At 23.7% G+C, this 12,794-nt stretch overlaps 1 protein-coding gene across 2 annotated transcripts in view; it reads right to left on the bottom strand.

Annotated features, from left to right (window-relative positions):
- Positions 1-488: 488 nt before the first annotated feature.
- Positions 489-12,794, bottom strand: part of klg (klingon) — a 762,719-nt gene continuing 750,413 nt past the window's right edge. For both annotated transcript variants that reach the window (XM_075290179.1, XM_075290170.1), the window contains exons 10-11: positions 5,182-5,355; positions 489-1,132 (exon numbers count right to left, since the gene is read on the bottom strand). In XM_075290179.1, coding sequence (XP_075146294.1) covers positions 917-1,132; positions 5,182-5,355 — 390 coding nt within the window. In that variant the 3' untranslated portion in view covers positions 489-916. The remainder of the gene's footprint in view (positions 1,133-5,181; positions 5,356-12,794) is intronic.

Consider the following 12,794-nt stretch of genomic DNA (forward strand, 5'->3'; position numbering starts at 1 on the left):
CATCCTAAAAAAAATAAAATATTGTAGGGAGAAAAAAAAACTAATCTAATTAATTGTAATCACTCATTAATAAATGAACAAAACAGAAAATCTCACACACACATATGTCTACATATATATACTTATTATAATCTATAATCCGATGACCTTTTTTTTAATGCAAACATTGCACTTAATATATAATTACAATATCTAAATTAGTTGTACATAAATAAATATATACCTAATAATAATAATAATGTTATTTCATATAATAATTATTTTATTTCATTTTTTTCACTTTTCCACCTTTATAGGCATTTTTACAATATGATAATATGACGAAGAAAAAAAAATATATCAAATTAAAATTCATTGATATTGAAAATTATTAACAATATTTTTACATGAATAATAATATGAAAACATATAATTACAATTATTATTTATAAAAGGACAATGACTAGCATTTTTGGGTTTTTGGTTTTTTGAATAAGTGACAACTCTAATTAAATTGTTTTATTTAATTAGTTTTTCAGTTTACAATTAAAAGAAATAAATAATTTTGTGTGGAATTTGCAGACAAAAAAAATCATATGTAACCTATAATATAAATCTTAAAATTTAATATATGTATTTTTTTTTGTAATTTTATTTATCGTTTTTATCATAAATTAATATCATTTATCCACAATGCTTTTAAATCTCAAAGAGCCAAAGCTTTTTGTGTTCGTCGAATATGGGTTGAGAATGTCTTTGTCTTGTGGTATCTTGAGATCCTTTGAATTTCTTCTTTTTTTTTTTTTAAATGTGTACAAGAATTTTTGTATGGGTGATGGTAATGTATATATATGTGTGTGTGTGAAGGGGGGTGTGGTGATTTTTATCTCTTAAGGATATAGGATTTTTTCTTTTCTTATTTATGTAAATTCTTAACTTATCCCAAACTAAATTGATGCCTTCCATGGCATAAACAACTCACCGCCATCATTAAAATGGCCATCAGTATTTGTATGGGGTAGGGTGTTGTTGTATTCAAAAGGCTTGATGTGCCTGTGTTACTACGTGATTTTGAGCTGGCCACAACTTCAGATTCCTCAGGTGGTATATCCATACTATTACTGGCCACTATGAATTGGAATATGTCACTAACCTGAAAAATACAAAAAAGAAGTGATTGCAAAAGCAGATAAGAAATATGAATACTTTATGACTTATTTCCTGCTGTGATTTTTTTTTCATATTTTTTTTCAAATGTAAATAGATGTAGAAATGCAAGGATTTTGTAACATTTGTTAGGAGTAAATACGATTTGGAATTTTTCTATTTTTTTTTTCTTACACATATCTCGATTATATTGCTTTAATCGCAAAAAAAATATAGTATAATTCCTTTAAAGGCATTCAAGTTTTTATCCTAGATTGTAAATGCATAGAGGGTTATGTTGATAATAGAAAACATGTTGTGAAGCATTTCGAGAATGGAGATATTATTACAGTGTTTCGAGGTCGTGTAAAAGCTAAATTAAAAAACAATATTTTCGCCCAATTGAAATTTTAATAAACCCGGCGTCCTTTACAGGATGCAAAAACAATTTGATATATACATATTTTTTAAATTTTTTGCTAATTTTATCTTCCCTATTTTTTCCTAACCTTATTGGTCAAAAGCAACAAAATGTCTGAAATAACGCTATTTTTTTAAGCTGGCTCATTTTCTTACGAATAGAAGCCTTAAAACGGGTGACAAAACTATCACAAGCTGCACGCAAATTTTTGTTAAAATTTTATTTCTATAGAAAATTTTGTCAAAATTTTATTTATTTTCTATATAATCAAGATACAAAATTTTGACAAAACTTTATTTGTATATACAATTTTGTCAAAATGTTATTTCTATAGAAATTTTTGTTAAAATTTTATTTCTATTGAAAATTTTGTCCAAATTTTATTTCTATAGGAATTTGTGTCCAAATTTTATTTCTACATAAAATTTTATTAAGATTTTATACAATTTTTTTTTCAAAATTTTATTTCTATAGGAAATTTTGACTAAATGTTATTTGTTTAGAAAATTCTTTTCTATAGAATTAAGATTTTATACAAAATTTTATTTCTATAGAAAGTTTTGACAAAATGTCATTTGCATAGAAAATTTTGTGAAAATTTTATTTCTGTAGAAATTTTTGTCAAAATTTTATTTCTTTTCTAAAGAATCAAGATTTTATAAAAAAAAATTATTTCTATAGAAAAATTTGTCAAAATTTTATTTCTATAGAAATTTTTGTCTAAATTTTATTTCTAAAAAATTAAAATTATTAAAAATTATTTTTATAGAAAATTTTGCAAAAATTTTATTTCTGTAGAATTTTTTTTAAAAATTTTATTTCTTTTCTAAAGAATCAAGATTTTATAAAAAAAATTATTTCTATAAAAAAATTTGTTAAAATTTTATTTCTATAGAAATTTTTGTCAAAATTTTATTTCTATTAAAATTTTTGTCAAAATTTACTTCCTATATGAAATTTTGTCTACATTTTTTTCCTACCGAAAATTTTATTAGGATTTTATACAATTTTTTTCTCAAAATTTTATTTCTATAAAAATTTTGACAAAATGTCATTTGTATAGAAAATTTTTTGAAAATTTTATTTCTGTAGAAATTTTTTTAAAAATTTTATTTCTTTTCTAAAGAATCAAGATTTTATAAAAAAATGTATTTCTATAGAAAATTTTGACAAAATTTTATTTCTATAGAAATTTTTATCAAAATTTTATTTCTATAGAAATTTTTGTCAAAATTGTATTTCTATAGAAATTTTTGTGTAAATTTTATTTCTATTGAAAATTTTGTAAAAATTTACTTCCGGAAATGTATTTAAGGAAATTTTGTCAATATTTTTTTCCTACCGAAAATTTTATTAGGATTTTATACAAAAGTTTTTTAAAAATTTCTATAGAAAATTTTGCTAAATTTTATTTGCATAGAAAATTTTGTAAAAATTTTATTTATGTAGAAATTTTTGTCAAAATTTTTATTCTTTTCTATAGAATCAAGATTTTATGCAAAATTTTATTTCTATAGAAATTTTTGTCAAAATTTTATTTCTATAGGAATTTTTGCCAAAATTTACTTTCTATAGGAAATTTTGTCAACATTTTTTTCCTATAGAAAATTTTATTAAGATTTTATACAAAATTTTTTCAAAATTTTATTTCTACAGAAATTTGACAAAATGTTATTTGCATAGAAAATTTTGTAAAAAAATTTATTTCTATTGAAAATTTTGTCAAAATTTTATTTCTTTTCTATAGAATCAAGATTTTATGCAAAATTTTAATTCTATTGAAAATTTTGTCAAAATTTTAGTTCTTTTGGAAATTTTGTCAAAATTTTATTTCTATTAAAAATTTTGTCAAAATTTTATTCCTACAGAAAATTCTATCAAGATTTTATACAAAAATTTTTCAAAATTTTATTTCTATGGAAAATTTTGAAAAACTTTTGTTTGTATAGAAAATTTTAATTCTATATATAGTTTTGTAAAAATTCTATTTCTATAGAAATTTTGACAAAATTTTATTTCTATAGAAATTTTTGTCAAAATTTTATTTCTGTAGAAACTTTTGTCAAAATTTTATTTCTTTTCTATAGAATCAAGATTTTATGCAAAATTTTATTTGTATATAAATTTTTATCAAAATTTTATTTCTATTGAAAATTTTGTTAAAATTTTATTTCTATTGAAAATTTTGTCAAAATTTTATTTCTATTGAAAATTTTGTCAAATTTTTTTTCTATTGAAAATTTTGTCAAAATTTTAGTCCTACAGAAAATTCTATCAAGATTTTATACAAAAATTTGTCAAAATTTTATTTCTACAGAAAATTTTTACAAAATTTTACTTGTATAGAAAATTTTGTGAAAATTTTAATTCTATATATAGTTTTGTAAAAATTTTATTTCTATAGAAATTTTGACAAAATTGTATTTCTATAGAAAATTGATGTCAAAATATGTCAATCAGATCTCTTAGTTGGAGAAGTACCCAGCAAAAAAAAAACGTCGCCAAAAATGAAAATGGATACTGAAGTGGTCCAATATTGGCGCAGAAGCGATGAATTTAACATGGGCTTGTCATAGGACGGATGTCCACCATTTCAAGAGCAGTTGCACTCAATTTGCATCAATTCTTAAGGTATGATGCGAATTCAGTGTTTTGGATGTGAATTACAAAATTTTGTGATATCTTGACAAATAAATAATTTTTAAAAAAATTTTATGAGTTTTAATGCATTCTGACGCTTGTGTGGATCGTTTGACATTAAATATTTTCAAAAACTCGCAATTTTTCCAGATTTTTTTTTTTGCGAAATTGAAACAATTTGTCCCATTTTATTCATTCTTAATCTATTTTTAAACTATTTGAAACAAAAAAATTTTAAATTTTCTATTAAAAATATGAAAAAAGCGAGTTATAAAAAAATTGACTCAAATGGACATCCTATGCAACTAAAATAAAGAACTTCTTTGGGAGGACATTTTTGGAAGTGCTTAAAGTTGTGCCTTTAGAAGAACTTCCAAATTTATTTTGCTGGGTACATTTTATAAAGCCTGACGAAACATCAAGAATTCTACCAATCTAGCAAAGAGTAAAAAATCTAAAATTTTTAGTACAATTCTACTAATTGTGGGAATCGTGGTCTTTTTCCCAATTTTGCCCAAATTCATTTGCTGTGGTAGTCAGTAGGACCAATGTCTGGGATGTATGTTACATCGGGTGGGCTAGGATTTCTCATTTGAGTAACTTTCCACGGGCTTTGCAACATGTTATCGTGCAGCAAATCATCTTGTCTGGCGTTTCCAAATTTTATGGCTGTCTATCTCGCAATGATCGACCCAAACGCCTCAATTGAATTCATCTCCTGCAATGCTTTACTCATTTGCAGGTTATTCGGATTTTCTGTCGATGTTGAGGCATGAACTGGGGCTTGAACTCTCATCGTGCTATTTCTTTCAATATCTTTACCAAATCTACAATCAACTGTGAACAAAGTTCTTCTTTCATTTAAAAAAATCCTAATTTATAATCAATTTAAAGCACTGTACCCCTATGTCAGATTCACGTACTCGTGTTATCATAAAGAGATCTCTATTTAAAAATCTCCTTTCTTCTTCTTTTTGCTGTACTCCAGTACTTACCTCATTCCAGCCATAACGATTCTTTGCCTGTACAATTGCTTCATAGTAAGCTCCTGGTACCAGATTCTTTATTGTATAGGACATAATGTGTGTTAGGGGTTCAGAGACGGGGCGATGTTCCGGTGTAAGAATGAAATCGTGCCATCTGCCTGGTTGTTGGAAGGTATCATTCATCTGGAAAATATTGCAAAGGAAATGAGTGAAAATAATCATGAAGAAATACAAATAAAATGGTGAAGGAAAGTAAAAGAACTAAAAAAAAACAACAACAACGAAAACTACACATATCAATGTAATCAAAATCACAGTCACCATCATTCACCTCAATGAAAGCTACAAAAAAAAAAAGTTATCAACAAAACATTCACCAGCACCCCGCCCCACCACGCACTCGCATTCAAGTTCTTGGGGTGATGTACAAATAAATACTGTAAGCATTTGGTCCCCAACATAGTCGTATTAAGTCCACCAACCACCTGCGGCCCATGTTTGGACAATGTCAAAGTAATAGGAGGTTTGATGTCGCTTTGAGTCATGAAACACTTGGAGAAAAATTGAAGATTTCTTCAGAATGGGTTCAATAGTATTTTATACTTCAAATTAAAATTAAAACTGCTAGATATTTCTAGATAACAGCCTTAAGTTTGGTGACCATGTGGGTTACTTGAAAAGATATAGAATTTCAGGTGGATTTGATGAGGCACCCAGAGAAGAAATAAAAAAATTTTTACAATTAAAGTAATTGAGAAAATATTCAATTAAAAATGTAATTGATTCGACAAATTTTTTAATTGAAACAAAAAAGACTCACAAAAATTAATAGTATCGATTATTTTTTATTGGATCAATAAATTTTTTAATTGGCTTTAAATTAATTTTTTAAATGATACTATCTTTCCTGTGGTTGAAGACATTTCAATTAATAATTTCAAAAAAATAATTGGATCAATTAATTTCGTGATTGAATCAGAATTTTTTTTGTGCTCCTAGAGCAATATGTTATTTTGGACGATGAACATCTTTGTCTCAACAATGTCATTTTCTCGGGCACTATGTCTTTGATTTCGACTAACCTTCTATGTTTGGCGAGAAAAACATGAAAAAAAATCCCATATTCTTGCTTCCAAACAGATTGGTTCCAATGGTATGCTTCCTGAAATTAAATTCAAAATTTCTACATTGGATACTACCGCAGATTTAAAAGAACTATTTTTATTTGAGATGTAGAGAAATTTTAAGTATCTCGCCTAAGCGTGCAAAATAACGCCTTTCGTATGATTTGAAATTTAATTTCCTTATACTTTTACACGCATTATACGAACATGAGAATTAACCTCGGAAAATCTTACTTTTAGTATCGTGCAATTTGGGAAATGGACATAACTCTTTATGGTTCTAACATTTTTTAGGATAATCAGATAAAAATTGCGGTATCTAGATCACGGTTGCCACAGTAGGTAGAATTCTACCAAAAATGGTAGATTTTTTTGTTTTTTTTTTTGTAGATTGGTCGAATTCTTAAAGTTTTGGTAGATTTTGAACAATAATCCTCTCCAAAAATTTTCTATAGAAATAAAATTTTGACAAAATTTTCTATAAAAATAAAATTAAAAAAAAAAAAATTCATAGAAATAAAGTTTTGACAGCATTTTCTATAGAAATAAAATTTTGACAAAATTTTCTATAGAAATAAAATATTCTATAGAAATAACATTTTCTATAGAAATAACATTTTGACAAAAGTTTCTATAGCAAAAAAAAATTTTGGAAATATTTTCTATAGAAATAAAATTTTGAAAAAAATTTCTATAATAAAATAAAATTTTGAACAATTTTCAACAGAAATAACATTTTGATAAAATTTGCTGTAGAAATAAAATTTTGGAAAAAATTTGTATAGAAATAACATTTTCTATAGAACTTTAATTTTGATAAAATTTTCTATAAAAATAAAATTTTGATAAAATTTTCTATAAAAATAAAATTTTGATAAAAATTTCTATTGAAATAAAATTTTGAAAAATTTTCTATAGAAATAAAATTTTGACAATATTTTCAATAGAAATAAAATGTTAACAAAATTTTCTATAGAAATAAGATTTTCAAAAATATTTTCTACAGAAATTTGGTCAAAATGTCCAAATTTTCTATAGAAATAAAATGTTGACAAAATTTTCTATAGAAATAACATTTTGACAAAAGTTTCTATAGAAATAAAATTTTAAAAATATTTTCTATAGAAATAAAATTTTGACAAAATTTTCTATAGAAATAAAATTTTGACAAAATTTTCTATAGAAATAAAATTTTGACAATATTTTCTATAGAAATAAAATTTTGACAAAATTTTCTATAGAAATAAAATTTTGACTAAAGTTTCTATAGAAATAAAATTTTGACAAAATTTTCTATAGAAATAAAATGTTGGCAAAATTTTCTATAGAAATAGAACTTTGACAATATTTTCTATAGAAATAAAAATTAGATAATATTTTCTATAAAAATAAAATTCTATAGAAATAAAATTTTGACAATATTTTCTATAGAAATAAAATTTTGACAAAATTTTCTATAGAAATAAAATTTTGACTAAAGTTTCTATAGAAATAAAATTTTGACAAAATTTTCTATAGAAATAAAATGTTGACAAAATTTTCTATAGAAATAGAACTTTGACAATATTTTCTATGTAAATAAAAACTAGATAACATTTTCTATAAAAATAAAATTCTATAGAAATAAAATTTCGACAAATTTTTCTAAGGAAATAAAATTGTGACAATATTTTCTATAGAAATAAAGTTTTGACAAAATTTTCTAACGAAATAAAATTTGGACAAAATTTCCTATACAAATAAAATTTTGACAAAATTTTCTATACAAATAAAATCTTTACAAAATTTTCTATAGAGCTTAAATTTTCATAAAATTTTCTATAGAAATAAAATTTTGACAAAAATTTGTATAGAAATAAAATGTTGACAATATTTTCTATAGAACTAAAAATTTGACTACGTATTCTATAGCAATAAAATTTTGACAAAATATTCGATAGAAATAAAATTTTGACAAATTTTTCTATAAAAATAAAATTTTTACAAAATTTTGTATAGAAATAAAATTTTAACAAAATTATCTATAGAAATAAAGTTTTGACAATATTTTCTATAGAAAAAACAATATGGCAAATTTTTCTATAAAAATAAAGTTTTGACAAAATTTTCTATAAAAATACAATTTTAACATAAAGTTTTGACAATATTTTCGATAGAAATAAAATTTTTTCAAAAAAAAAAAATATATATATAAAATAAAATTTTGAAAAAATATTCTATAGAAATAAAATTTTGATAATATTTGCAATAGAAATAAAATATTGACAAAATTTCCTACAGAAATAAAATTTTGACAATATTTTCCATAGAAATAAAATTTCGACAAATTTTTCCAAAAAAAAAATTTTTGACAATATTTGCTATAGAAATAAAATTTTGACAAAATCTTCTATAGAAATAACATTTTTACAAAATTTAGATAAAATTTTCTATAAAAATAAAATGTTGACAAAAAAATCCTATAGAAATAAAATTTCGACAAATTTTTGTAAAAACATAAAATTTTTAACAATATGTTCTATAGAAATAAAATTTTGACAAAATTTTCTTTAGACATCAAATCTTGAAAAAAAAAGCCATAGAAATACAATTTTGACAAATTTTTTTTCTAAAGAAATAAAATTTAATATAGAAATAAAATTTTGACAAAAAATTTTTATAGAAATAAAATATTGATCAAATTTTTTACAGAAATAAAATTTCGATAAAATTTTCTAAATACATAAAATTGTGACAAAATTTTCTATAGAAATAAAAATTTTTGAAAAAAAATCTATAGAAATAAAATTTTGACAAAATTTGCTATAGAAATAACATTTTGACAAAATTTTTCATAGAGATAAAATTTGGCAATATTTTCTATAGAAATAAAATTTTGACAAAATTTTCTATAGAAATAAAATTTTGACCAAAGTTTCTATAGAAATAAAATTTTTACAAAGATTTTCTATATAAATAAAATTTTGACAAAATTTTCTATAGAACTTGAATTTTGATAAAATTTTCTATAGAAATAAAATTTTCACAAAATTTTCTATAAAAAAAAATTTTTTTTGATAAATTTTTCTATAGAAATAACATTTTACAAAATTTTCTATAGAAATAAAATTTTGACAAAATTTTCTATAGAAATAAAATTTTGACAAAATTTTCTATAGAAATAAAATGTTAACAAACAAATTATATAGAAATAAAATATTGAAAATTTTGACAAAATTTTCTATAGAAATAAAACTTTGGCAACATTTTCTATAGAAATAGAATTTTGACAATATTTGCTATAGAAATAAAATTAAGATAGACATAAAATTTTGAAAAAAATCTATAGAAATAAAATGTTAACAAAAATTATATGAAAGTAAAATATTGACAAAATTTTCAATAGGAGTAAAATTTTGACAAAATTTTCTACAGAAATATAATTTGGATAAAATTTTCTAAAAAAATAAAATTTTCTATAGAAATAAAATTTCGATAAAAATTTTTATAGAAATAAAATTTTGATAAAATTTTCTACAGGAATAAAATTTCGATAAAATATTTTATAAAAAAAATTGACAGAAAATTCTATAGAAATATAATTTTGATAAAATTTGCTATAAAAATAAAATTTTGACAAAATTTTCTATAAAAAAAAAAAATATATAGAAGATGTTCATGTTTGGTAGAATTTTCTCCAAATGTTGTTAAAATAATCGTGGCTCGAGTGGCAACCGTGTTCTGGATATCCAATAATTCAAAACGGTAGAACGATGGAGGCTTTACCAAACTATGAACCTATAAACCAAATTCGACTCAGCTCTTGGTGGGCCTCTATAATACCGATTTTCTTGCAAATCGGGGAAAATTTTTTGTGTCTAGAATCCTAAGTAATCAAATCGGGAGATATGTCTACATGGAGCGCTTTACCATTACACGCCTTAAGGTGGGTTCGAAGTTAGCTGCTAAAATCGAAAATAATTGTTTAGAAGTAGAATAAAATTTTAAATTATTTTGGCAAATTTTATAATAATCTGCTTGAGTCAAGCAATGCGTGATATACGGCCACAAACAGCTCAATAAAGATTTACGACAAACTGCTTAATAAAGCTCGTGTAGCACATATAGAAAAAGCCGCAAAATATATTTGGAAACACTCAAATTGGAAATCTCCACCCACCGTGTAGCCCGGTATCCATATGCTGCCTGAAAGATGGGGGAAATGTAGTGGCGATGGCCAAGCTACGGAGTTAATTCTCGAACATTTGAAAAATCTCAAAAACCCTACTTTGTGTTCTTTATAATCCAATGGTGAATTAAACCGACTTTTTATACTAAACAAAGTTGACAAATGGAACTTTACGAAAATATTTAAAAGTCGAAGGCCCTCTCTTCAAAATTCAAAAGACAGATTTTTCAAATTTCTTAAAAGTCGAAATTGCGAAAAATCCGATCTTGGAAACACTTGAAAAATCGATCTCTATATCCAATTTCACAGTGTATTTGGACAAACAAAATGAAGCAGAAAAGAATAAATAAATGCTATAACAACTCCTGTTGAATAAAGTAAATCAGCACAATGTGAAAAAAACACACACACTCTCCGAAATGAAGCGCATCTCTTGAATGCATTCATGGGATAGATTGCGGGTATATTTGTTTATTGGTATATCGTCGTCAATGCGCTTATATTTCCTTTCATACATGTTGCGCATATACGGGGACCAACCCACCATACACAAGCAAACCTTAAAGCCATTTTCATGTTGGTATAAATTGCAGATGGGTAAGGGCGGTTCTTGTGTAAATGTTCATGTTGTATTTATGGTGCTGTAGTTATTTACAATACGAGAATGCCTCAAACAAAGTTTAAATAAAATACAAAAGGCTTATACCTACAAACAAACATTGGATTCGAGAGTGGAGTAGTAGTGGTGAACGATACTCGACTACTATGGAAGATTCAAACATACATACATTCAAACCATCTATCCATCCTGACAGGTATCCATCCATATATTTATTCTTTCATTCATACATTCAGTTTATATTTATGAGATGTGGAGGACATTCATAAATACATGCCAACGGAAACGGCAACTTTCAAATATTTAAAGATTTTACGATACCAAAAAAAGATTTCATTTTATTGTTATAGAGCTTTAATGTGACATCTGAAAGTCAAAAGGGGGTTTTTGCAGAATTTTTATTCGGTAGAAATTAAATTAAAAAAGCTTCAGGATTGGAACTATTATTTATAGATAAAAAGAAATTGAAATACAAAACTTGCAGACATATTTTATACTCAAAATTTTAAATAATTTAATTTGATTCTTTGCTATGCGAATGTAATAAAATCAATATGGCTATGTGGTTAGAGTATAGTAAATTTTATCTGATAATAGATATACTCAGATAATAGATATATTTCAACTATTATCTGAGTAAAAATTGAGGGATCCAACTTGATACAATTCGATCTCAAACATGAGACATTATATCTGAGCAGATACGAAGCGATACGACAGAAATATTGTACACTGAAAAAAAAAAAATATTGTGGTGAGGCCAAAAATTGCATGTCCTTAAATACGAATCCGAATTTCGTTTAGAAAACAAGACGTATTTCGATGTTCAAGATAAAATTTACAAATTTAAAAAAAATAACGAACTATTTTGTGACAAGTACGAATTTAGCAAATCTTTATGCTTCATTGGTGTATAAATGTTACCGTTGTTTAGTTCATTTAACTACCGTATGCAAAAAAATTATTAAAGGAAGGAGATATTTCTCCTAGGTTAGGTTAATGAAATAGAGCGTTCACTCTTTTTTAAATCACTCTGATACCACTTGAAGAAAAAATTTGAACAAATATATAAATTAAAATTTATTTCCTAGATTCAAGTACGCAAAACTCAAATTTAAAAGAGAATTGTGTGGCTCAAATCAATACCAAAATAGTTAGTGTAAAGATAAACTCTTTGAAATCATGCATGTTTTTTATCTGTGTACTATACGATCTGACAATACCTGTTGTTAAATTAAATTTTACGTGTATCATTAGATCTGTCTCATTTTTGTGATTTTTGTGCAGGGAACATGGTTGCCACAGTTGTTTGAAATCTAACAAAATGGGTAAATTTCTTATTGTTTGATAGTTTGTTAAAATTCTTGACGTTTTGGTAAATTTTTCATAATCTTTCTCTCCAATTAAGACGAACTTTAATTTTCTATGTATGTAACTACAATTTTCACAAAATTTTCTATAGAAATAACATTTTGATAAAATTTTCAATAGAAGTAAAATTTTAAGAAAATTTTTTAAAGAAATAAAATTTTCTATATAAATAAAATTTTGATAAAAATAAAATTTTGACAAAATGTATATAAATACAATTTTGACAAAATTTTCTATAGAAATATAATTTTGAAAATATTTTCCATAGAAATGAAATTTTGAAAAAAATTTCCATAGAAATAAAATTTTGAAAAAAAATCTATAGAAATAATTTTTTCTT

This window comes from Haematobia irritans, chromosome 1 (genome assembly GCF_050003625.1).
Source record: "Haematobia irritans isolate KBUSLIRL chromosome 1, ASM5000362v1, whole genome shotgun sequence".
NCBI classification, from domain to species: Eukaryota; Metazoa; Arthropoda; class Insecta; order Diptera; family Muscidae; genus Haematobia; species Haematobia irritans.